This window comes from Blennius ocellaris (genome assembly GCF_963422515.1).
Source record: "Blennius ocellaris genome assembly, chromosome: 3".
In the NCBI taxonomy this organism is placed as follows: domain Eukaryota; kingdom Metazoa; phylum Chordata; class Actinopteri; order Blenniiformes; family Blenniidae; genus Blennius; species Blennius ocellaris.
In genome coordinates this window covers 25470069-25495128 of record NC_137652.1, presented here as the reverse complement: position 1 = coordinate 25495128, position 25060 = coordinate 25470069, and the positions used below count along the sequence as shown (strand labels likewise).

General features: G+C 43.3%; 1 protein-coding gene across 2 annotated transcripts; it reads right to left on the bottom strand.

Annotated features, from left to right (window-relative positions):
- Positions 1-5668: 5668 nt before the first annotated feature.
- On the bottom strand, positions 5669-18636 carry rgl3a (ral guanine nucleotide dissociation stimulator-like 3a). 2 transcript variants are annotated; one of them, XM_080518328.1, is made up of 16 exons: positions 18445-18636; positions 16697-17010; positions 15308-15352; positions 15041-15210; positions 14279-14424; positions 13874-14185; positions 13667-13770; positions 13401-13485; positions 11284-11370; positions 11176-11208; positions 10947-11068; positions 10759-10854; positions 10331-10466; positions 9971-10246; positions 8982-9096; positions 5669-7039 (listed from the first exon to the last, which is right to left on the bottom strand). In XM_080518328.1, the coding sequence occupies exons 1-16, from the start codon at positions 18466-18468 to the stop codon at positions 6885-6887; spliced, it is 2220 nt and encodes a 739-aa protein (XP_080374454.1). In that variant the 5' UTR covers positions 18469-18636; the 3' UTR covers positions 5669-6884. The 2 variants fall into 2 exon arrangements, with proteins under 2 accessions (XP_080374454.1, XP_080374455.1); XM_080518329.1 differs by having other exon boundaries at positions 10331-10388.
- Between the last annotated feature and the right edge of the window lie 6424 nt (positions 18637-25060).

Genomic DNA, 25060 nt, shown 5'->3' with positions numbered 1-25060 from the left:
CGAAGATGAAGTATTAATCGTGGAGGTAGAGTCTGACTTAGTGCCGATGTCTTCTATTTGTTGTTGTCGGCATGCGTCGCATTTTGATGACTCATATGGCGGTGCGACTCTGCGGTGGCTGCTGTTGCCAGATTGGCTGTTTTCTCTACGGAGTGCTTTAAGCCAAGTTTTCCACTGGAAGGCTCTGGAAATCTGGCAACCCTCTTTAACAACATTAAACTGTGAGAGAAATGCTAGAATGAGCGTCTTCACAGTGACGTTCATCAGGCAGAAATACAATATGTTCAGTTCACGTTCGCCCAAAATATGAACGAGTTCACTCGTTCAGGCACAACACTGTTTATCCATCCATCCATCCATTGTGGGAGGAAAACATACAAACTCCAAACAAACTCAAACAAAGGATTTTCTTGCTGTAACCATTTTTGGGGCCGTTGGAATGTAAAAACAATATCTTATGTCACACATATTAAGAGAAATGGTCGACATTGTCCGCTAAACTTGAATACAACTTCTTTAAATGATTTCTTCACCGATATTGTATCGTTTTTTTTTTTCACTTAAAAACAGGTAAACGCACTGAAGCATATAAATGCAGTGCTTATGCTCAGAGTGTGTGTATTCAGCTCTTCACTTGCATTACTGAGAGGACGGACCATGACACACCTGTACAAGTACAGACACACACACACACACACACACACACACACACACACACACACACACACACACACACACACACACACACACACACACACACACACACACACACACACACACACACACACACACACACACACACACGCCTCAGGAGTTGATATTTGCCAACAATGTGCAGTTGAGTTCAGAAATATGCACAGTCAGCATCCTCCAGACATGCCAATACTATTTGAGCCGCCGACAGACAAACAACATGTTGAATCTGTGGTCAGTGAGGTAACCTGCAGTCGTTTGTGGTGATTATTAAGTGGATTAACCCCTTTAGATTAGTCTCAGCCATTTCCCCCATCTGTCCACTGATGTACTGTAGACCTGCTAATGTACACACACACACACGCACACACACACACACACACACACACACACACACACACACACACACACACACACACACACACACACACACACACACACACACACACACACACATTGAAAGCACAACTGTGGAGGCACTGGAAATGTGTTGACATGACCATGTGAGCAAATATTTTCCATCTGACCTACTGTACCACATATCTGTGCATGAAAACACACACACACACACACACACACACACACACACACACACACACACACACACACACACACACACACACACACACACACACACACACACACACACACACACACACACACACACTAAGCTGTGATTAGTTGCTGGTTATTATTTGCAGCTGAGTGAACAGTAGACATGCATCTCGTGTACAGCGCGGACACAGCGGGTGGATTTAGTGACGCCTGGCTTGGAGCACAGCTGTCTCTAAGAAGGGACTTTAGATTAAGTGTGTCCCTGTGCGTGACACTGTTGACAGTGCAACAATGTGGTGTTCCTCTCTTTTTTTTATTTGGAGATTTGAGCTTGACTAACATTTCTAGGTTCTAAATCAGGAGTGGCCAAAACGTTTTGGTTCAGGATGCAGCCCAATTTCATCTTGAGGAGGCTGGACTGGTAAAAAGGTGCCACAATAACCTTGAGATATAAAGTTTTTCTTTGTTGTGGCACAGAGTATATATGGTGAAAATAGTCTGTTTTCACCTAAACCAAACAATTACAACTGAAAATGGCTCCAATCTCAACATAAAGCCAATTTTAATGAAACCTTTTGGTGAAATGTCCAAAGCACTTCTCTTATAGTTGTTGCATTCTGGGTGTTTTGACAAACTCACCCTGACAGCTCGGGGCTGTTTGAGGCTAGTTTGATAGCAACAAGGTTGCTGGCTGTCGTGGCATCACACATGTCTCGGCTCTGGTCTCAGTGTTGTGTTGTGGCTGCTACTCCAAAGAAATTTGTTCACAAAAATCAACGTTTTCTCTGACATTTTTGCAATGTTCTGAGTGCAGTTTGGGATTTTAGGCTCAAATACTTCATTATGCAATTTGTTTTATTACATTTAAAATGGCCACAAATGTGATGTTATGGATTGGCACAATGAAAATGTGCGATTGGCTTCCGTTCTCTATGGACATACTCTGCATTCAACCAGTTTAGAAGATAATACTTGAAGTGAAAACAGAAAAAATGTTAATGCTCATGCTCAATAAAAATGGCTGAGAAATGATGGCTTTCACAATTTTTCTCAAATATTAACCTAGAACAAGGGGGTGTAGTGTGGCTCATGTGGCAAAAATCAGAAAATCACCCAGAAGATCCTAACATATCGTCAGATTACTTACTTTTCTTGTTCAGAGGAGTTTGAGAACATTGTCGTGTTTTATACTCTGTGACCGTGAAGCTGGACTTCACATATCGTCAGATATACAAGTATGTTTGACCTCTGCAGGCTTTTCTATTGTCCTCCTTACATCATGCATGTAGTTTTATGCAAGAACGTCTGATGATTCGGTCTTTAATCTTGTTGGTACATAATGTCCACAGAGCCTGTTTTAGTACAAATAAGTAGAAAGATTAGTCTATATGTCTCTGAAATATTCTAACGGAATACTTTCCAACAACAACTCACTACAAGGCTGATGTATAACCTTTTCGGTCTTGACATGACTGTGAGCCGCCGTCCAGATTCTGCTGATAAATACGAATCAGCCTCGAGTAAATGATCTGTTTTGGAAGATTCCCCTGACAACAGGTCCAGTAGAAACTCAACACAGCAGGTCAGGGATGGTGAGCATGGATCAAAAAGTAGGGCATTTCATATTTATGCAACACCAAAATAGTGCCAGAACACGGGAGTTTGTCCAATGTTTGATTAAAACGACACTTTCATTTGGGAGGATATTTCATGTTCTGTGACAAATGTTGGAGAAAAAAAAAATATAAGGGGAGGCTTTGTTTGCCACATATGCCAAGTATGTAACTATAAAAAAAAATACTATTGTGTATTTTAATCTTTGCCTCAGGCCGAGTTTCTTCCAATAAAGGAACAAACACTCCCTTAAACCCAAGCGGCATTTAACATTTTTTATTATCCTGCAGTGACGCTTCTGACTCAACCTGGGATGAACTGAGACCAATTGATATTCAGTCCTCACATGATGCTCGTTGCCTATTAGTCGCTCTGTCGGCTCATCAAACGCTTTGCGTATATGAGTAAAGTCAGATTTTTAAAAAAGCCCAAAACAAAACAAAAAAAGTAGCCTGGCGTGACCCGAGCCGACTGGACGCCATTACGAGCCAACGAGCCGGAGGCCTCAGGGACGGCGCATCACCACAACCAAGAAAAGATGCTGCCTCTTGCCCTCCGGGAGCAAGTCTGCTCATTTCTCTTCACTTCATTACGAATATTGATGTGAGACTAATGCGGCTAATGCTGCACCCATGGAAGGTCAGCCGGGTGGAACTGAACACCGCGGCTGAGCGACACAAGTCACACCATCATGCAACGGCAGAGGTGAACGCAGATTCTAATGTGACGACCATCGCCGCAACGGGAGAGACTCGACCCATGCACAGGGAGAACATGCAAACTCCAAAGAGGAGGCGACTGGTTCAACTCAGGGGTGTCAAACAAAAGGAACGTGGGCCAAAACTGGCTCCAATCCGGAGAATTGTAAACATCTCAAACGTTTCATTGTATTTTGCACCAGAAAGTTTCATTAAAATTGTTTTTTTAGGGTTTTTTTGTTGGTAGAGACATTTTTTATCACGTATCCTCTGCGACACAACAAATATAAACTTTAGAGTTTCGATTTAGAAGTTATTCAGCCACTATTTTATCAGTCTTAGCCACTCGACATGAAGTTATGTGTGTGTGTGTGTGTGTGTGTGTGTGTGTGTGTGTGTGTGTGTGTGTGTGTGTGTGTGTGTGTGTGTGTGTGTGTGTGTGTGTGTGTGTGTGTGTGTGTGTGTGTGGCCTCTGAACTAAGATGCGTTTGACATCCCTGCTTGAAATAAATTGCTCTCATGTCAAATGGTCCCATAACTTGTAAGAACCTTTTGAAGCTATATGAGACATAAATCAGAATTTGCATACTGGCCTGTAACATGCGGCTCAAAGGGGAGGGGCTTCCTAAGAGAGCGCCAGTCTTCTGCTTGATCTGATCGTTTAACGGTCCGGACCCCATCTAATTGGCATGTTGATTGTTTAGATCAGATACGGAGACATGGCGCTCCCCTGTCTGCCGTCTTCGTGGCCCACATGATCATTTCCATGACAGTGATGCAAACAGGAACCCCCCCGACGGCTGAGTCTTGACCCTGAGTGGCGGGGGTTGGGGGGGTTGGGGGGGGGGGTCAGGGTTCATTCTTCATAAGCCTTCATAAAGGCAAGTTCCTTGTTCTGAAAGGAAGCAGCAGCCAGAGAGCCGCTAGTGATACGGTGAAGGTCAATTTAAGATATTTGAGTCAAAAACAAAAGCATTTCAAGGTAGAAACGATGAAATACAATCATTTTTAGTTCCATATGATGAATTCAGTTAAATGAGTGGCTCCAGTTTATAAATAATCTCTTACATTCTGGCCCTCTGGTAGAGAACTCAGTACGTCTGTAGCCCTCGTCATGATGGTTTAAAGTCAGCAACCGCTGAAGATGACTGAGAGAAGCCCAGACACACAAGATATTCATGTTTACACCCTTCAACAGACGAGCGGGGAGGGGGGGAGGTGGGTGGGGGTGGGGGTGGGGGTTGGGGTGGGGTCACCGTGTTGAAAACATGTAAATGAAGGCTGTGACCAGAGACAACGTCCAGACAGGTCATGACCTCCCACTGCTGCACCCACATCTGCCACTGTGACCTCTGACCTCAGTCTGTCTGACGCTCCTGCAGGGTGCAGGGGCAGGACGGCGACCTTCCCGACCCCGCTGCTCTCCTCCCTCTGCAGAGGTTTAGTTTCCTCCCGTCTCCTCAGAGACGTTCTGGACTTCTTCCGCATTCGAAGAGGTTTGATCTGAACCCGCGTCACAGAAATGTAGGTCAACGTCAGAAGAACGTCTCAGGTTTGACTGAAAGACGGATCACTTGTTTGACTTTGATTAAAAAAAAAAAAAAAAGTCAATAAAGACTGAGTGGATTCATTCAGTCTTTGTGTCTCACGCCACCTAGTGGCTTGCAGAGAGGATTTCACCTTGAACAGTCACTCCAGAAGCTTTTGTCGCAGGGAAGTGACCAGTTGGATAGAACTTTTTTTTTCCTTTAACAATAATTGTGTAGGATGTTTATTTTTTCATTTCTTTCTTTAATGTATGTGTTTGGAATAAACTCATGAGACTGTTTAAAAACTAAAAAGACTGATCATTGTGAAGTTCTGGGATGAAAGGCTGAATTTCAATGAGTGTACTGTAACATTATAAACATACCTGGGTGTATGATTGTATATTTTTGTATCGGTGTGTTCATGTATATTTCTTGAGGCTGCACTGTCTGGATGCATGTGTATGTGGCTATGAACTATTAACTATTAAAACAATTTTATTTTGAAACATTGCATGTGTGATGATCAACTTCAAATTAAACAAAAAGGTAAATTATTCAGAAATTACAGTGCCACTGTAATGACTTGTATACTCCTTTATTTGGGGCCTTTTTATCACTAATGATAGACAAGTGCTTGGATTAAACTTAAAAAAAATAAGAATTTGTTGAAATAAAATATCAGGTCTACAACTTAAACATTAAGTTCACCTTCGGCTGTTACACAACATGTCAAAAGCCTTTTTACCGACTTCCATTAAACCGGAGCAGCTTTAAAGTTCAACCCAGTGATGCAGAATCCAGCAGAACGCTACTAAAAAAGCAAATTCATTCTGGGATTAAAAGGAATGTTAAAAAGCTTTTCGCAGGTTGAAGACGGGTTGAAGCTCTAAAACATCCGAATTCATTCACATACTGAGACGTTTCACTTTCACATGCAACAATAACCTCTCCAGGTCGCTCTCCTTCTCAGAGACAACCTCTTTAATCTCTCCTTCATCCCAGGTGGAGGTGACCAGCAGCCTCACCTGACGGGGAGCAACACGATCAACGGAAAGACGAGGAATCGTCAGCTTCACAAAACGTTTCCTTCCTTCGAATGCAGAAGACGGGACAAATCAGCTTCCTCTGCTAAAAGTGACACAAACCCGGGATGAGGACTGAAGCGAGTGACGAAGACTCACATGCCAGAAAACAGCATATAAATTAAGACTCTCGTGATCCAACATGAACCAACAAAAACATTAGAACAAACAAACAGAGAGGCATTTTCATCGCTCTTCTCTCAAACCGTAATACTGGAATGAATAACTTAAATAGATAAAGTTACATTAACGTTTCATTCTGAAGCTATAGTACAAGTGTTTAATGTGTCGTGGTTTCCACTGTTCTCTTAATGCACTGAAGTGTCGACATCCGGCTCAGATCCGCCTCCTGCTCAGTCGTCCTGACTGGAGGCAAACAAAAAACCAAAGTCCAATCTGTTGTTCCCGCCACAGACGGACAGATCGATGTGAAGGACGAGTCCCTCCAGACGCTTTGGGTCCCGTGCTCGTCTCAAGTCCCGCACCAGGTCCTGTCTGTCCAAAACCTGCACTCCTCCTTGATGTTCTTTACACAGCAGATGATCTGTCCACTTTCCTTCATGTTGGATCAGAAGTCCTTTGCAGATTAGAGCTGCTCTGCAGAGACACTTTCTCGCCGATCCGAACTCGAGCGGTTCCTCTCGCCCCCCCCACACCCCTCCGGCCCCTCGGTGAGCCGAGCTCCAGCCGTTCAGCCGGCAGCGGGATCCTCCTCACTTGGCGTGGCGGCTCCTGGGCTGAGCTCCAGGACTGGAAGAGGAGCCGAAATGCCTCCCGTGGCTCCTCCAGCGCCGGCGCAGCACAAAGTCGTAGTTGGCGGAGGTGCACATGGCGTAAAACGCGTTGGCTTTGTCGGGTATCTGCAGCTCTGAGGCAGAGAGAGGGAGGAGGTGATGAAGTGGAGCCGTTCAGATTCATTACATGTTGCTTTTTTTTTGTTTTTTTTGTCATTGTCCGTTTCTCACTGGGTCATCTGCAGAAATGCCTACATTCAAAATCCCTTTACGGACACTTAAAGGCTGTTAAAATAAAAAGGACACCAGCTTGTTTCTTGCTGAGAAAGACTGTGACCTGCAGCAGATTTGCATTTTTTGTTCATAAAAGAAAAGATTTTTTGACACAAACAGCAACGTCAAGCAGTAAATGGATGAGAATATTTGAATACCGGCTCATTCAGTGAGGTCATTCGTTTTAAAAGAAACATCCTGCTGCGTTTTTCAACTAATGAGGTCCTTTTATCAAAACAACTGACTTGGATTTGACTCATCAATGTGATCTTTTTCTCTCCTGTAGCTCTTTCCTGTCTTTCTGTGCGCTCTCCTCTTTCAGTACTCTCTCTCCTTCTGTGCTCTCTCTCTTCTTTCGGTACTCTCTCTCCTTCTGTGTTCTCTCTCCTCTTTCGGTACTCTCTCTCCTTCTGTACTCTCTCCTCTTTATGCGCTTCTTCTGTGCTCTCTCCTCCCTTTGTTTGCAGTCTTTCTGTACTCTCCCTCTCTTCTTTCGGTACTCTCTCTCCTTCTGTGCTCTCTCTCCTTCTGTACTCTCTCTTCTTTCGGTACTCTCTCTCCTTCTGTACTCGCTCTCTTCTTTCGGTACTCTCTCTCCTTCTGTACTCTCTCTCCTCTTTATGCGCTTCTTCTGTGCTCTCTCCTCCCTTTGTTTGCAGTCTTTCTGTACTCTCTCTCCTTCTGTACTCTCTCTCTTCTTTCGGTGCTCTCTCTCCTTCTGTGCTCTCTCTCCTCTTTCGGTACTCTCTCTCCTTCTGTACTCTCTCCTCTTTCGGTACTCTCTCTCCTTCTGTACTCGCTCTCTTCTTTCGGTACTCTCTCTCTTCTTCTGTACTCTCTCTCCTCTATATGCGCTTCTTCTGTGCTCTCTCCTCCCTTTGTTTGCAGTCTTTCTGTACTCTCTCTCTTCTTTCAGTACGCTCTCTCCTTCTGTACTCTCTCTCCTTCTGTACTCGCTCTTCTTTCGGTACTCTCTCTCCTCTTTTGGTACTCTCTCTCCTTCTGTACTCTCTCTCCTCTTTCGGTACTCTCTCTCCTTCTGTACTCTCTCTTCTCTTTCTGTATTTTCTCTCTTTAACGGGGGACGTTTACGGCTCACATGACTGCCAGTGTTTCCTCTTGCCTCACTGAGATAAAACCAGACGAGTGGAGAGTTTCCCACCATTCATCACTCTGTTTCTGTCCTCTCCTGCAGGATCTCTCCGGTAAGTTGGTGACCCTAAATCGCCCCCCCCCCCCCAAGTGTGAATGTTTGCCCGGTGATGGATGGTGACACACAGCATACATTTTGCTCAATTCTACTTCTAAACTAGAGTTACATGTTGCTAATAGGGGCTTTTATTTTTATTTTATTTCTTTATTGAAGTTTGATTAAATTAGGTAATCCGAGTTAAATAATGCTAGACAAAAGACACCCATTAAAAATATTCAGAAAACAATCCATTAAGAATAAAAAAAAAAAATTGTTTTCAGATTTGAGGTTTTGTTTGGATCATATCAAAATTTTTTATTTCAAATTAAAGCTGCAACCGAACTGGAAAATGTACTACCCGATTGCTTCCTATTCTATCTTCAGCTGCACAAGAGGACATAAAAGAAAAAATTGTCTTGTGACTCGTATGAATTCACAATCCTCGTGCAAGTTGGTTTCAACACTGGTTTCTCATTTTAATTCACATGTACGTCTTGTCTCGTTTTGCCTTTTTTGTCCACGGTGGTTATATTTTTCCACACTTGATCGTGGCGCTATGGGGAAAGTCCCCCAGAGCCTCTGGTGGGGATGTGGAGGAGACAGAATCTCACCTTTTCCGCTGTGGAGCTTTTGAAAGAGGCTGAAGTCGTGACATGCGGCCTCCTCCATGTTGTGTTTTTCCAGAGCTCTCTGGATGACCTGAGGCGTGTGGTCCTGATTGGTCAGCTGCACGGGAAACACACACACAAATACAACCAGCGTGAAAAACGCAGCTTGTATTTAGCTGAATACCAGTTGATTTCACAGCGATGCAAGAATAAAAAAAAATAAAATAAAAAAAATGCACAAATACAAATTAAAGTTAAGTCATGAACTTACTTCTGGATTGAGAGGCACATTTTTTATGAAATAAAACTTTTCTGGATCACTTTTTCAACGTGAAGAAACTACACAAAATAAAAGGGGGTTTTGTTTGGTAGATTGTTGAATCGAGTCAACAGTGTTTCTTGGTAATTAATGTATTTAAAAAGGAAATAATCTGGTTCATGTTCATCCCATAATTGGATTTTCCTTACAGATGTAGCATAATATAAAAATGGAAATAATTATTAAAAAATTTAGAAAACAGTTCAAAAAATGTCTTTCTTTTTTTTTGTTTTGTTTGAACGTGTACCTTGTGAATTTTGTCTCCTTAAATAAATGCAATATACGTTTGTGATGGCATGATTGTTTCCTTGATGGTTTGGTGCGTTATCTACAGAAAATTAGAAAATGAGCAGGAACAGACTCAGTGGAGACTCAGTGTGAGAATTCACTTTAGAAAGAGCGAAATAATAGAGCAAGTTAGTTTCAATAAAAGTAATAAATGCTGTTCTTCTTTTGCCCACTGAGTGGGAATAAAACCGTGTCCAAAGAGTTTGTGAAAACATATAAGCAAAGGATTTTTTGTTGTTCTTCTTCTTGAGATTCTCCCTGAATTGACGGGAAGTTCACAGACCTTCAGAGCCTCATTCATTCTGCAGTGTCAGTTTTCTCCTCTCTCTCTCTTCCCCTTTCTATTTGCAAGCCAAACCGACGACAGATGGATTACGAAACTCACCAGGATGCTTTTGTAGACGTTTCCATTGCTGACACACTCCACGCTGACCCGGATGATGCAGGAGTCGGCCACCTGCTTGTTGTAGACGGGCAGCGAGGCCCGCGAGGAGCAGCCGGAGGGCGGCGGCGACGACGTGGAGTCCGGGCTCAGCAGCAGGGAGGGGGAGCTGAGGTCCGGGTGCGAGGAGCTGCAGGAGGAGCTGGAGAGGCTCGGGGAGGACGACGACGACATGGAGCAGAAATCCTCTGCCACGTTGTGGAGGGAGCCCGAGAAAGACTGGCAGGGTAGAGAGAGAGAGAGTATGAGTGCTGGGGCTCAGTTGGCTTCCACTGTGTGTGAGGAGATGTGCGGCGCTCCTACCTTGAGTTTGAGCCTGAGGAGGGAGGGCTGCGGGGTGGAGAGGTCCTCCATGTCTGAACTGCTGGAGCCGGAAGAAGAAACACTGATCTGATCAGCGTGGGTCTTTCTGGGAGTGCCGTCGTGGGACGTGAGCAACCTGGATTTAGACAGGGCTCTTTTTCATTTGACAGTAACTCAACTCAAATCATTCAAAAAAATCTAAAAAAATCTTAAGCAATTGAGAAGATGTGGCTGAAAACTGTCTTCCATAACCCAGGGGTAGTTCAGAGTCATGAATTAACCTGAACTGAGGGAGGTTTTCTCCCTGTGCAGGTCACTTCAAGCCACTTTGGCTTGTTCTCATAATCCAGATTTTTAGTGTGACGGTTGACTTTACATTGGCACCGTGGATCCAGAAGGTAAACGGAGGGAAATAACTGAAGACCTACGTGGCGAGCTTCTTGGTGAGCAGGCGGCTGCTCCAGGAGCTCGGGGAGTTGGGACAGGGGTCGACCGGCGGCTCAAGGTCACAGGAGAGGTTGTAGCTAACGGGAAACACACACACAAAAAAACTAAGACACGTCGGCCCGTGGAGGAACCGATTTAATATTAAATGTGGTTTTGAAGTTGGCCTCACCTCAGCTGGTCTGTGAGCAGCGTGTGAGGCTGCAGCCAGTCGGTGATGCGAGGGTTGACGGGGAGGCTGTAGTGAGAACATGAAGCCTGAAGCTCCCGGATCTGAGACAGAATCTCAAACTCCTGAAGAAGAGAAACGGTTAAATAAAAAGAAGAAAAAAAAGAGTGTTCAATAGATATATAATAAGTACGGTAATTCATTAAAGGCGCCACTGGGTGGCGACACCTACCCGCCTGCGCTTCTCAAAGTTGATGAGTCCACCCTGTGGCAGGAAGAGACAGTGGGTGTTACATAAGGTCATAACTTTCGGGTGAACGTGAGAGGGTGGAGGCCTTACCTCCACCGTGTCGGTCAGTGCCGTATCCAGCATGGTGAGGACGGTCAGGTAGGTGCCCAGGTACGGCACCACGCCGCTACGGGAGCCCTGAGAGTCAATAATAAAGGCGACGTTAACGGTCTGGCAGCAGGATGGATGACAGTCTACTTTACTTTTCACTGCTTGTGTGGTTGGAAAACAGCCGATGCAATCAGCTCTATGTCGACTCGGTTAAAAGCAACTCGAGTCAGTAGATTTGCACGGATGTCGAATTATGAAAAAAACAAAACTTGTCGTGGGCATATTATCAAGACCTGCATTTGAACACACGCATTCCTGCTTCACAGTGTGAATATGGGGTATAAAAGCTCCTGCACGCCGCCTCACCCTGACAAAGTAAACTGATGAATGGTGGGAAACTGTCCACTCGTCTGGTTTTATCTCAGTGAGGCAAGAGGAAACACTGGCAGTCATGTGAGCCGTAAACGTCCCCCGTTAAAGAGAGAGAAGGATAAAACCAATAGTTTATTTTTAGCCTTTCACATGCATGTGACTCTGAAGGAAGTGGAGTTGATGATGCAGGGAAAGTCAAACACCCGCAGCTTTATTTGCATCCATATACAAGAAGAAAAGCACCTTACGGAACGATACATTAGAATTAACTTTTCATTATACAATGTACAGTTATACTATATGCATGTGATCAAGCCTCATTTCAAGATGTAGAAATGAGAAATGTGAAGCTGCTTAACCACAAATAATTGCAGATGTAAAAAAGATTGAAGAGAAGAAGTTATTTCACCTTTTTCTCACTCACTACTCAAAAATGTAGATAAATGCAATTCAAGTCAAATATGGGCCAACGCTTCAATTGGGCCTAAATATATTTTTTTATAAAGCTCACTCAAACCTAATTTCTAGTTTTATTCATACTATTGCTGTATCGATGTACCGTTATCTTAATTTGAAACTGTGAATCATTCCATACCAGACTGTGCTGAAGTTGCGTTCGATATCAAAAACACAGTAGAGGAGACAAAACGTGAGCATTGTGAGAAACGTTCAGAGGACGGGGGTCGTCCTGCCATCCTGCGGGAAGCAGCCACATCCACACAGCACAGAGCAAAAATGAACTCAACTTGTGGGTGTTAATGTGAGATGACAACACGCCTGTTATGTAACTGTTCCTTTTCAGGGTTGAGCACCTCGTAGCAGGGCGCCGCTGGTGTGGGAGGGACGGCGACTCGGCGTGTGAAAGCACATTAGTAGAGTATTCAAACAACGTGAAGCCGACGCCTCAATAACCACTGATAAGCGCCGGTGCCCGACCGCCGGCTTTTATTGGTGTCGGCCAGTAACGCCGGGCTGCAACTGGCTGATAAAAGCAGTAAACATTCGTATCGGCGGTTTGTTTATTTCCATAGCGACTCCTCAGTAGAGTCAGTACTCTGATGAATCGACCTCTCCTTATTGTCCTCTCTTTTGACAACACGGGTAATTAAGTTTAAGAACGCCGTGTGCCGGTCCAACCCTGCCAAGCCCCGTGTGCACGACAAACAGGCCGCATGACGGATGAGATCACATCCCAACAGGCCACATTCTCACTGAAACGCACTGGATTTGCAGAGATTCGTCTGAATACTAAGCTTCAACGATGGATCTTTACATGTGATTGCAGTTTTACTCTTTTCAAACGTGCACAAAATCTAATATTCTAAGTTAAATTGGAACTTTTCCATTCCCAAATATATATATATATATATATATATATATATATATATATATATATAATGATTGTTCTGCATTCAGATTGAATAAACCCCAACTTTGAAAAGTGATATTGGCAAATACAAGAGTATTGGACAGGTAGTTCAAAAGATAACTAAAGTTCATTCAAACAAGATTTTGCCAGGTATTTATGAAATCTTTGTATTTTTGTCTTCAATTTATTTCACTCTTCAAATGACATTAAAGCGTACATTTCCACAACATAAGCATTAATGAAAGAGTAATGGAAGGTGCAATTCCTCAACTGTATCTAATAATATCATTGAAGGGTGTAACACCAGCTGGTGTTTTAAGTTGGAGGTTTCCCTCATCAGTCCACATGCTTTTAAAAAATAAACAGGTGACGTTACCTGGTCCAGGATCTCTCTGCTGATCAGGACACAGTTCTCGTCAGGAAAAGTCTCACACAGGTGCTCGAAGGTGGCCATGCTGTCCCTGGAAGGACAACATCCATATTTCGATTAGGTTCTGAGTGAAATGATCTTCTAGTGCAGCTTTATGAGCCATGTTACTGTCATTATTAAAAAAAAAAAAAAAAAGGCTGAACCCGTCCGGATCTATTTCATTTGGGGACCAAAAAAAAAAAAAAAAAGTGGGAACTGAAGTGTTTCTAAACCTGCTGACGTCGGCCCAGGTCTTCTTCAGTCGATACACGGCGTTGGACTGCAGTGCTGAAAGGATGGCTCGCAGAGAGGAGAAGTTCTTCAACTCTCTGCACTCCTACACACACACACACACACGCACACACACACACACACCCACAGTGAGTTCAGGTTCCTCAAACAGAAATCAGCTGCAGGGAGGCTTGTTTCTGTCTCCTGACCTGTGCAGTGGCGATCCACCTCTCGATGATGCGTGCTCGGTGGGCGGGGCTGGCGTGCGAGCACCTGGGGGAGCTCAGGTCCGTGGACGGGCACAGGAAGGCCGAGGACGAGCCGGGTGTGGACCCGGGGGAGGACGAGGAAGGGCTGGGCGAGGACGGGCAGAGGAGGGACGTGATGACACAGTTGGTGACGGCGTTGAACTGGGAGATGGTCGCGCGGACGGTCGGCGCCAGGTTGTGGTTTTCTTTCTTGTCGCGCTGGGACCAGATGCAGCCCGTGCAGTGGAAGGGAACCACTTTCACAAAGAGTTCCTGACGGGAGGAAAAAAAAAAAACAATGAGAAGACGAGGGTCAAGTGTGGAAAAAAAACGCAGAGGGTCACGAATCTCCCGGAGGAAACCTACAGCGTCCAGCCTGGTGAGCTGCTCGGCGACGTCCCGCACAGAGAAGTCCATGAAGGTGAACGGCCTCGCGTCTCCGCCGTCCTCCGGGTCTCCCAGCTCCTGCTGCGGTGATTCATTGCCGCGCTCCGACGCAGGCTGGCCGCCATCTGGCCAACACACCAACCAGAAATTATGTAAAAACACAACATTCAACATAAAACGCTCCCCGACATGCTGTTTGTTCAACTGGAAAAAAAAATAAACAAGATGAACGGCATTTATTTGCCAACTAAGCAGCTTTAGGTCCTTAAATAAATAAATAAATCTGAATCCAGTTTTTGGAATTGCTGGAGATTTATCTTTCATTTTATTCAAGTCAAGTAACTTCAAATGAAGAGAAGAAACAAACTCCAGCAAGCAAGGCTGGACTCAAACCAGGCCTTTTCTGGCATTCAGAGTGCGAGCCACTACACAACTACTACACAACCATGAACATCCATAAAACATCAGCACTGCATCGAGTGTTAATAAAATAGACGAAGTCTCATTTCAGCAGGCAGCTTGGACCTGTAGTGGTGAGCAGTGAGGAGAACGCTTCAAATCTGAGCTGGAGGCGTTAAACCTTTTTTTAAAGTTTATATATATATATAAAACCTTTTCAGAGCAGAAACATCACAAAGTGCTTTACAGTCATTGGATAAAAAAAACATTTTTTTAAAATAAAAAAGCCAAAACAGACATAAAAATAGATAAAAGCAAGACTCAGAGGATAAACTTGTCTACCTTGCTCCTGGAACTTCTTCAGCATGGCCTCGGCGGCCTGAGACAGTCGTCTGAAGCAGAGGCGACGCTGCAAGTGGACGCACAACAAGCGCAGGGCCGGGTGATGAGGAGGCTCGTGGAAGTCCTCGCCGTGTTCGTCCAGCCACTGGCGGACCACCGGGAGCAGGGTGCTGGTGGAGGGTGGCGGAGGGGGAGATGAGGCGTCAATCAAACCCGCTGAGATTCGGGAAGATCTGAACAACGTGTTGAGAACTGATTTCACTTCACCTGCGATGACAGACGTCGTTTTCCAGGTTGGTGTTTGAGTCGTCTCTGTGTTGGAGGAGGAGGGGAAGAGGGGTTAATATAGAAACATCCTTGAAATGACAAACGTCTCAAAGCTGAGTCTTCCTGACTGTTCATCCTGTGGAAATGTCCAGCAACAGCCAGTCGTTGCCGTGACACTGTGGCCTTGCTGCGCTGCGACAAGTGTCAACAAACAAACGTCTCCGTCAGGGATTATTAACGTTGTAAAAGGTAAATAAACTGCAAACGCAAGCCAGAGTCCTTTGTGTTGTCCGTAGGGACCTGCTACTTGTTTTACAACAGGATCCGTCTTATATGTCTTATCCGTCTAGTTCATACTGTCAAAAGGAGATTTTTAAAGTGGATCGACCCCCAATGAAACTCTAATAAAACACTGGTACGCAATTATTTGCAAAGTATTCATACTGTGCTGATTGCTCACATCTTTACATAATTTTTGTTTAGACACTCTTTTCATTTGCTAGTTTAATGTGAACAAAAAGAAAGAATTTCATTGTGCAGGTAAGAACGTTTTCTGATGTAGTTACACATTACAGCAAGCGACAAACAAAAGCAAAGCTCCCCTAAATATTCTCCAAACTAAAACAAAACATTGCATCCTGTAGAGAAACAACCAAAAAAAAGGGGGGGTGGAAACTACATTTCACTCGTCGTCCTGAGGATGACCTCTTACAAAGCTCACAGGAAACCTGTTGCCACCAGCAGCTCAGATATGAGGGCGGCTGTTTGACAAATAATATATCAGCTCAGCTCCACTCATGTCCAGTGTCACTCAGCTTGAGGGCCGAGTACCAAACTGAAGCCACTGCGTCCAGAATCAGCAGCCGTCTTTGGATTCCAGCGACTTTTAGCGATTTACTGGTGCATTTAAAAAGGCCGAACCCAATCCACCAGCGCTCATTTCTCCTGGATGTGATTAAAAGGTAGAAACCGGGTAAATCAAGCTCACATGTTGGGCGTGGAAGCGTCGTCATGACCGCTTTCGAGATTGTTGTGTTTACTTTGCAGCGATTGCACCTGTCATAGAAACCCGCCTGTTTGCTCAGCGAACAGCTGATGAGAGGGAACGAACCCTCTTCCACGGACCGGCTGATGCGTCCGGCATGCCGTAAAACCCGATTACGCACATTTTACGTCCGTGTGCCGTCACGTCAAGTTAAACAAGCAATCAAGACCTCGTGTCCGTGGTTTTCTTCTGATAAAGGACAGACGTCGCCGGGGCCACACACTTCGAGTAGGGGGAAAAAAAGAGAAAGAACGACTACAGTGCGCCACTTCACGGGTTTGATTTTATGAGCCAGACTAAGATAGAAGAGCTTCATGGCTTCAGGACATGTGTTCTGTTCTCACCTCTGAAACAGCAGCTCGAGGAGCGAGCCGGCGGAGGCGAAGGCCCTGTAGGTGGACAGGAACACGGGGACGAAGTCGGGCTCCCGGTGCTCGGCGTCCAGCAGGTGGGCGACCAGCCGCTCCAGCGTGGCGGCCTTCAGCCTGCGCGCCTTCACCGTGTGGTACTGGACGAAGGTGAAGGCCGTCGGGGCCTCGGTCGAGTCCGGGTCTGGGTCCGGGCCCGGACCCGGGCCCGGCAGGACGGGCTCCCTCCTGAGGGTGACGCCAAACACGGCGCCCTCCTCCTCCTCCTCGCCCCACTCCTGCACCGGGTCCTGCCCAGGGGACGCTCAGGGTCAATACCAACACGTCTCCAGATAAATTGAACAATCAATGATGATTGATGAAAAGAAACCCCTCAAAAACACAGGAAGAACATGCAACCCACAAGGCCCAGAAGAACACGTGTGTTCACATGTATATTTAAACAGAAGAATTAGGAATAGAATTCAAACTAAACTAACGTGGAGTCGCGGCAAAACAACTGAATGAAATAAATTTCATTCATTTGAAAAAAGTATATAAAAGAAAATGCATAATACAACAGTTGTAAAATAATTCTTATTGGACATTTCACTGTATTTTGCACCAGGAGTCATCATTATAATTGGCTTTATGTCCAGATTGTAGTCATTTTCTGTCCAAATTGGTTGGTTTTGCGAATATATTGACATTTTCATCACACACCTATTCTGAGCGGTGTCACTCATACAATGTTAATTATTGGTCAGTTTCACGGCAGGACGGAGGGGACAGACAGTTTTCTAGACAATCTTGAAGTGAAGAGGTCAAAGTGTGATTGGCGACATGCTGCTAGTGAGCCAGGATTTAAAATGTGAGACAGACGCTGCATGAGTGGACAAAGACACATTCAGTCGGACACGACAAAGTAAACCGTGACACAGCTTAACAGAATTTAACAGGGCTTTTTCCTCATTTTGTTCTGATGAATAAACTGTGGAGAACTTTTTTTTATTAATTTTTTTATGTGTATATCACATATAAATATATCACAAAAAAACCTATTGGAGCATTACAGTACAATATTATTTTAAAGGTGTTTATGTTTAACAAAGTATCAGGGATTGAAACAGCTAATTTGAGAATTGGACACAATTGTGCATCTATTAAAACTATGTGAGCAAAGGTGAACTGAAGCAAAACTACAATATGGGATCAAGCACAGTTTTTTGTTGTTGTTTTTTTTTTAAAGATAAATGCTTTAATGAACTGTGTGGCTGCATAGAAAACACAGAGATTACCAGTTAATAGTTATAGTTACTTGCACTAAAATGTCAAATGAAACCACAAAAGCTAATAACTAATAAAAACACAGACAAGATGAGGGAAATTAATACAGACTATCGCCTCCAAAATACATGAAAGCTCTGGCCTGATGATAGTGGGTGACTCAACGAGGCTCCTGAACGCACCACGTAATCACAGTATTATTTATCACATGTTGTAGCAACGGCAGCAAACTGTGTTTGTGCCACATGACAGAAACTAGATGGGTTCATACATAATGTACTCATCTTTAGACAAAAGCCACTTTCAGTCCATCCGGGTCCAGAGACCCAGAATTAAAGCCAAGTTTATCTAATTAGTTATTTAATAAACACCAGAAACAGTCAAAACATATTTTTGCTACATAAAAAAGGCAGGAAGGAGAATTAAAATAGATAATAATAACCAAGTGTTGAACCTACCATTGATAAGTGCCATTTCCCCATGTTAAAGTTGAAGAGAGTAAATCCTCTTTGGAAACTCCAGTGAAGGAAAGACTTTAAGGATTCATCTTTTTCCTCTTACAGTTGACTTTTGTCTGAAGTTTGTCTGATACTTTCATTTTTTTTTTACGAGAAACTGAGCAGAAATAAAAAAGGAAGGAACTCTGTCCAGCTGTGTTCAGCCAGTGTGAGTGACAAAAGACTAAAGTCTATGTGAAGGCAGGAAAAGGCGTGTCGAGGGGCGGGGCTAACGAGCAGGTGTGGGCGTGGTTAAGACTATCGTCCAATGGGGATGTAGGTCGACAAAAAAAACAACATCTCAAATGTAATTACAGTTTTAGTATAAACTATCCATGTTGATAGAATTCAGATAGAATATAGATCATTACAGTTTCCTTGCTTAACTTTGGTTTTAAAGGCAGATTTCATGTATTTTGTTTGGTCTGCAGGTGAAATAATCACATACATGAAGTGGTGTATGTTAAAAATATCTAAACAGAAGGATGGGATATGGACCGGGCAAAATATACTGTTAATGCAGCACGAAAAACTAATTATATGTTTTCCTTCTTGCAAGACCTTTAAAAGTAGCATTAGTCTTCCAGAGTTATGGCATCAAGCTATTTTGACTAATGATAAGCAAAATGAACATTGAGAAAAAGTTATTTACAGAAACTCAATGTTTGGATTGTGAGACAATTTAAATATGGAGGGGAAATAAAAGTCCATCTGCTACTGTTCAAGGTAACAAAACAGCCAATTTGGCACAGATTTATTTAGCTGGCATCACCTTCATCTGTCAAAGTGTTTTTAGGGATTTAATTTTCTTCAAGAATTCTATTTTTTACAATCCAATATTTTGTTATTGTTGTTGTGGAGGAACTATGTCGTTAGGGAAGTTTGAATCACTTTATTGCTGGTAATATAATTAATGTCATTGTTAGAGCTGTCTAAAGTCTGCAAGAATAATAACAATAAAAAGTAATGTAACCTGGAAACACCTCTGGCTTACAGCTCCCGTTTAATGCTTCAGTTGTATTTTATTCAGATTTAGTTAAAACTTCATTTTTGCAATAAAAAAAACAACAACTAATAACTTTGAAGAAAAATTCAAGTCATTTGTTTACCGAGAGTTCGGTTTTGCAATAAAAATGCATTTAACAGACGGAAATGAGTCCGTTGTCCTTCAGCGTGAGCAAACAGACTGATGTTTCATATTAATACACATTTTGACGGCACAAGTCCAAAGTTCAGCTTCGACCTCGTTCACTGGAACCTGAATCCTTTTCATTCAGGTGGAAAAAGCTTCATCCTGAACTACTTTCAATGCCACACAGAGGAAACACACCAGCATGTCACACATCTCTAACACGAGTTTCCCAAATGGGTCAAAAGCACAGTAACATGTAAGAGCCGAGATACTATTTGCACATAGTTTACAATTCGACCAGCTTCAAATCTAAATAAATCCAGCCAATGAATCTATGAAAGAGTTTAAAAAAACAAAACTGTCTAACATAAGCAGCAGGTGTATGAGACATAAACACATTACAAAGACTGACATAGTAGTGGATTACATGTAGAGATGCAACAAGGCAAACGTATATTAATATCATTCCCTCCGTAACATGAGTCACATGTGACGTTCAAATTGTTCAAAAAACAACTTTTATCCTTTTCACTGAAAACGACGACGAAGGACTTTCCACGTGTGCTCTAAGACGTCAAGACGTGTTTGCGTTTCGCGGTTTCTATGAAGAGCAGGTGTCACTTGTATGGGAAGGGATTAAATGCGGGAGGTTTTGAAACTAAAACCCGGTGAACCGCCGGCAGGCCGACGTGAACACGTCATAGAAGAATCCGGTCAGGACAGTTTTGTTTTGTTTGTTTCTCGACAGCCTCTCCAGTTGGCCTCCCTGCCCCCCGGGGTCGGAGGCGTGGCGCCACATAGCACCGGCAAACAGGTCCGTCTGACACTCGGCGCTCGGGGCTTCGAGGGAACTGAGAAAACACGTCGTCCACGAGGAAACACGGCGAGTCTTCAACGAGGCCGTCCACACTCCACCAGGACAAAGGCTGGTTTTGTTCACCTAATGAGTTTCTGCCTCCCCGAAAACTAACAACCTGACTTTGTTTCTCTCGTGTTTGCTGACGCTTGCCAGTATTTCCACAATGGGAACAAAAGGTGGAGGGACAGTGGGGTGGGAGGTCAATTAGGTCCAATTAGGCACATGAATGAGTGACGAGTTGACAAGTCGCAAAGCATGCAAGAAAATGCAAAACTCACAAAGTTTTTTTCTGCTCAAAGGCTCACGTGACGTAAATCGACTTTTTTTTTTTTAAGCTGCAGGGAATAACCAGAAATATGCCATCGGGCTGCTGCTTTGTAGTTTTTTTCCCTCACAGTCAGTAAACTGCTGCGGGCCCTGATGACGTCGTGAGAGTGAGAAGAAAAGAGGAAACAATAGCAGAAGTTCCAACAATGACAAAAATAGACGACAGTCGACAAAAAAATAACACACCAACCAGCTCTAATAATCCACTCAAGGCTTGAATTGAACCCACATGGAAGGTGGTGATCATCTTCTAAACAAGAAAGGCCAAGTGATCCCTGCTTCTCTAGTCTCCTTTTTCATTGTAGATCTTTTCATATTTTTCAGTTTTGGTTTAAAAGTGAGAGAGATGATGACGATGGCGATGAAACAATGGAGGAGGAAGGAGGAAACAGCAAAACAGAGGGATTTGGAAGAAAATCCTCGGTTTGTGAAATGCCCAACGCTGAAAAGTACAGATTATTAAGAGGATGTTTTCCACTTTGTGGAGAACAAAACACAATGGGGAAAACAACGAGTTCAAGCTAATAGTTGAAGTGATAGAAAGGAAAAGGCCAATATGAAAAATAAGAATTAATGAAAGATGAAGTATGATGGGTTTCGACATCTAATTAAACTTAACATCCTGTTTTGCATAAACACATGAACACAGTCTCATCCGATGGTAAATTTCACATCACATCAATGTGGAAAGTTCTCAAGCGGAAGAAAATTCCCATTATTTAAATTTTTCAGCTTTGTTTTGACAATATATTCACACTCAGACCTTTGAAACTCTCCAAAAATGTGACTGTTTGGATGAAGCCAAACGTCACTGAGCGACGCCAGCATCTCCGTGGACATTAAGCGAATCCTCTTGTGTGTTTTTGTTGTTGTTGTTGTTTGTCCAAACCCACCTCACACTGTCCGTCCGTGTCCAGCACCTGGAAGCTCCGGAGCCACACGCCGGGTTCCGTGTCCGTGTGGACGCCTGGACACTGGCCGGCCCTGAACCACAGCAGCTTCTTCATCCTGCCCACCCGTCTGCGGAGGCTGCGGGGTTCCCCTCCATCTCCACCTCCTCCTCCTCCTCCTCCTCCTCCTCCTCCTCGTCCTCCTCCACACACAGGAAGAATCGTCCTCATCTCCAGCTCCGAGCCGGTCACGCCACGGGCCCACGCGCCTCGTCAGATCTCTCCCACACCTGCTGCCTCATCCGTGTCTGGGAGGAGAGCGTGAAAACAGGCCGTGCCAAACAACCACATCAATTCCAACACCTCCGCTTATAAAACCGTGTTTCCTCAAAATGGGTGCTTGGGCATTGAAAACAGGGAATATATGTCTTCAATGTAGATTAAGTCATAACCATAACGCACAGTGACAGAATCGACTGGGGGAAGAAGAAAAAAAAGTCCATCTGTTCCCTAGATCTGTTTTTCTTTCTATAAAATATCAATACTCTGTATGAATGTGACACATAACTGCTCCATCTATGGCAAATCAATACGTATGAGACTGGTGTTGAACTTGACAGCCTCATTTCATCGCTCAGTTGAAGTCGATCGACTTTGAGATGAAAACACATGACGAGAAAGACTGAAGCCCGACACGAGGAATGGAAACAAGCTCGTCGAGAGATTCACTGCGAGGAAGCAAAATTCACACGTCCATCCGAACAGAGACGCTGGTCTTGACAGTTTGCCCGAGGAAAAATCTCTCTTTACCTCCCGCTGAAATGCCTCTAAATGCAAGGGGAAGTGACAGAAAGCAGAGGAAATGTTCAGCCACTTACTGTGATGTTCCTTCTCTGGGCTCCACGTCCATGATCAGAGCTGCACTGGTCCAACCTGAATATTCATGTAGAGATAGTGTGAAACTTGGAAGGAAGAGACTCTGGCATTTATCACTGAGGACCGATTGTTTTCTGGTGTTGGTGGGTGGATGGATGATGCCCTGCGCATGTGTGTGTGTGTGTGTGCCTGTGTGTTTGGAATTATCTCCTCCTTGTTTGGCCCGGCTCTGCAATATATATAATTATGTCCCACTTTAACTGCGTTTCACAATTCTGATCCTTCCAGTTCACTGCTCTGGCCGTGACAATAAACCACAAACCACTCTGCCCTAGTTTTCACCTCAGCAACAGACCCAGACATTAAAACCATTAAGCACAGGGCTTAAAATGCAGAAATTCAGGAGGTGTTGCATCCTTTCTTTCCTTCACACCGTCACGGTTCTACATGTTATTCACACTGCTTCACTCATGCATATAATAGAGGTCAGATGTGATATTGTGCAGATAAGATAAGGAGTGCTGAGTGTTTTCTCACCAGAAGGTAGATCACAGTGACAGGCAGCTGATGCCCTGCGACAGGAAGTGCAGTTCAGCTACCTCTTCACTGATTGGTTCATCCAACAGGTTAAAAAAAATTTAAATATAAAAATCAAGTGATTGTCAACATACCAGTGTGTCTTTGTTTCAATAAAAATGTATTGGTAAGTTTGTGTGTCAATAAACATGATGGACGACCCCAGAGGAAGTCCAAAAAGTAATAATTTGAAGTGATTATAAAGGACCCAAAAGTTACTTTAAAAAGTGCTAAAAGATGAGGACACGGTCATGAAATTAAGCTAATAAAATACACGAAAAAGTGATTAAAAAGTAAGACTGAAAATCTATTTAGGAAAAAAAAAATTTCAACAAATAATTTAAAAAGTGAATTCTAAAGTCATAAAATGAGCAAAAACGTGATTAAACTTACTGGCAGAAATCAACATTAAGGTTAAATAAACCTCAAATTAAACAGAAAAGTTATAATCTAGAATCTAACGTAATACAAAGGAATATAAGAGTGATAAATTGAACCGGAAACTACCGGTAATCAAATTCAACCAAACATTATAGAAATGAGCAAAAAATTTAGATTTTTACCTATAAACTATAAATATTAACCAAAATGTCATGAATATCAATACAAAACTCATCCTATGAGCCTAGAATTGATGTATGTCATAATTTAGTTTGTTTAAATTATTCATTATCAGGCCACACGGTGGTGCAGTTTGTGCTCTCGCCTCACAGCAAAAAGGATAGATGAGTTCAGTATTTCACGTTGGTAAAAGTTCAGGCTCTGTGAACACTTTGCAGGCTTCACTTTAAAAAAAATAAAAAGTTCAGTGTGGTTACTTTACAAGTGCTTCAGTCACGTGCCAACCACAATCAGGACAACGTGACTTAGTGGTTTTGCTATGCAGCTTATTAATTCACCTGAGAAATCCACCTGACATCTCGGCGCAACGACAGTCATAGCTGACATCGCAGGAATAGTTTAGCTTTATGGTCCTACTGATTGTGAGGATGTGTGCGCGATGAAACGTGATCGTGGTTGGTTGGCGTGTGATCATCAGGACCATCAGGACCATCAGGACAACAACAATGGAAATCCTCTGGGACACATTACATAATATGGCTGAAGGAATAAAGAGTGAAGCCATTGTTTTGTTTTTCCCCCCATTATTATTATTATTATTATTATTATTATCCTCTCATGAAGTAGAGATGAAATGTGACCTGTGAAATAGAGGGGGAGACAAACGTGCTTTGTTTTTTTTGGTAACAGGGACACGACAGAGGACATCACTGTTGTCACAACAAACACACATGTATTAAAGCTAAAGGCATTCATAACTATCGTCTGAAGTCTATATATACATGTATGTGTGTGTGTGTGTGTGGGGGGGGGGGGGGTCATGATACTTGGAGATTGAGCTTAAAACTGTACAAACATAATAATAAAAGGTAGCTGAAACTAGTAAACAGAGGTGAAACTAGTAACTAAATCCAACAGACTTTTATACTTCTGGCCTATAATTCACAGTAAGGTTGATGCTTTGTTGTGTGTGTGGAATGTGTTTCCTTATGGATGGATTTTATTTGGATTTTTATGTTGCTTGTTGTCCTGAAACATCTTCAAATTCCACATGGTAAAGTAACTTTTATCAAAACAAAACCCGTGTAAACCTTGATAAATCCATCATTGTTATTTCGAAAAGTTCTCTTCAATGACGTCTTTCTCTGACTTCAGACTATATGTTTGTGTTTTTCTTCAGGTGTTTCTAATTTACGTGTATGTATTTGTTACAAACCTTTAATTTTGCTTTAAATACCAGGCATCATTAGACATCATCTCCCATTATTCCCCACACTCCTGCCTATATGATCAAAGTCTCAGTACACGATATGACTCATTGTCAAACAAACAATAGAGACAGTCACTTTTTTTGAA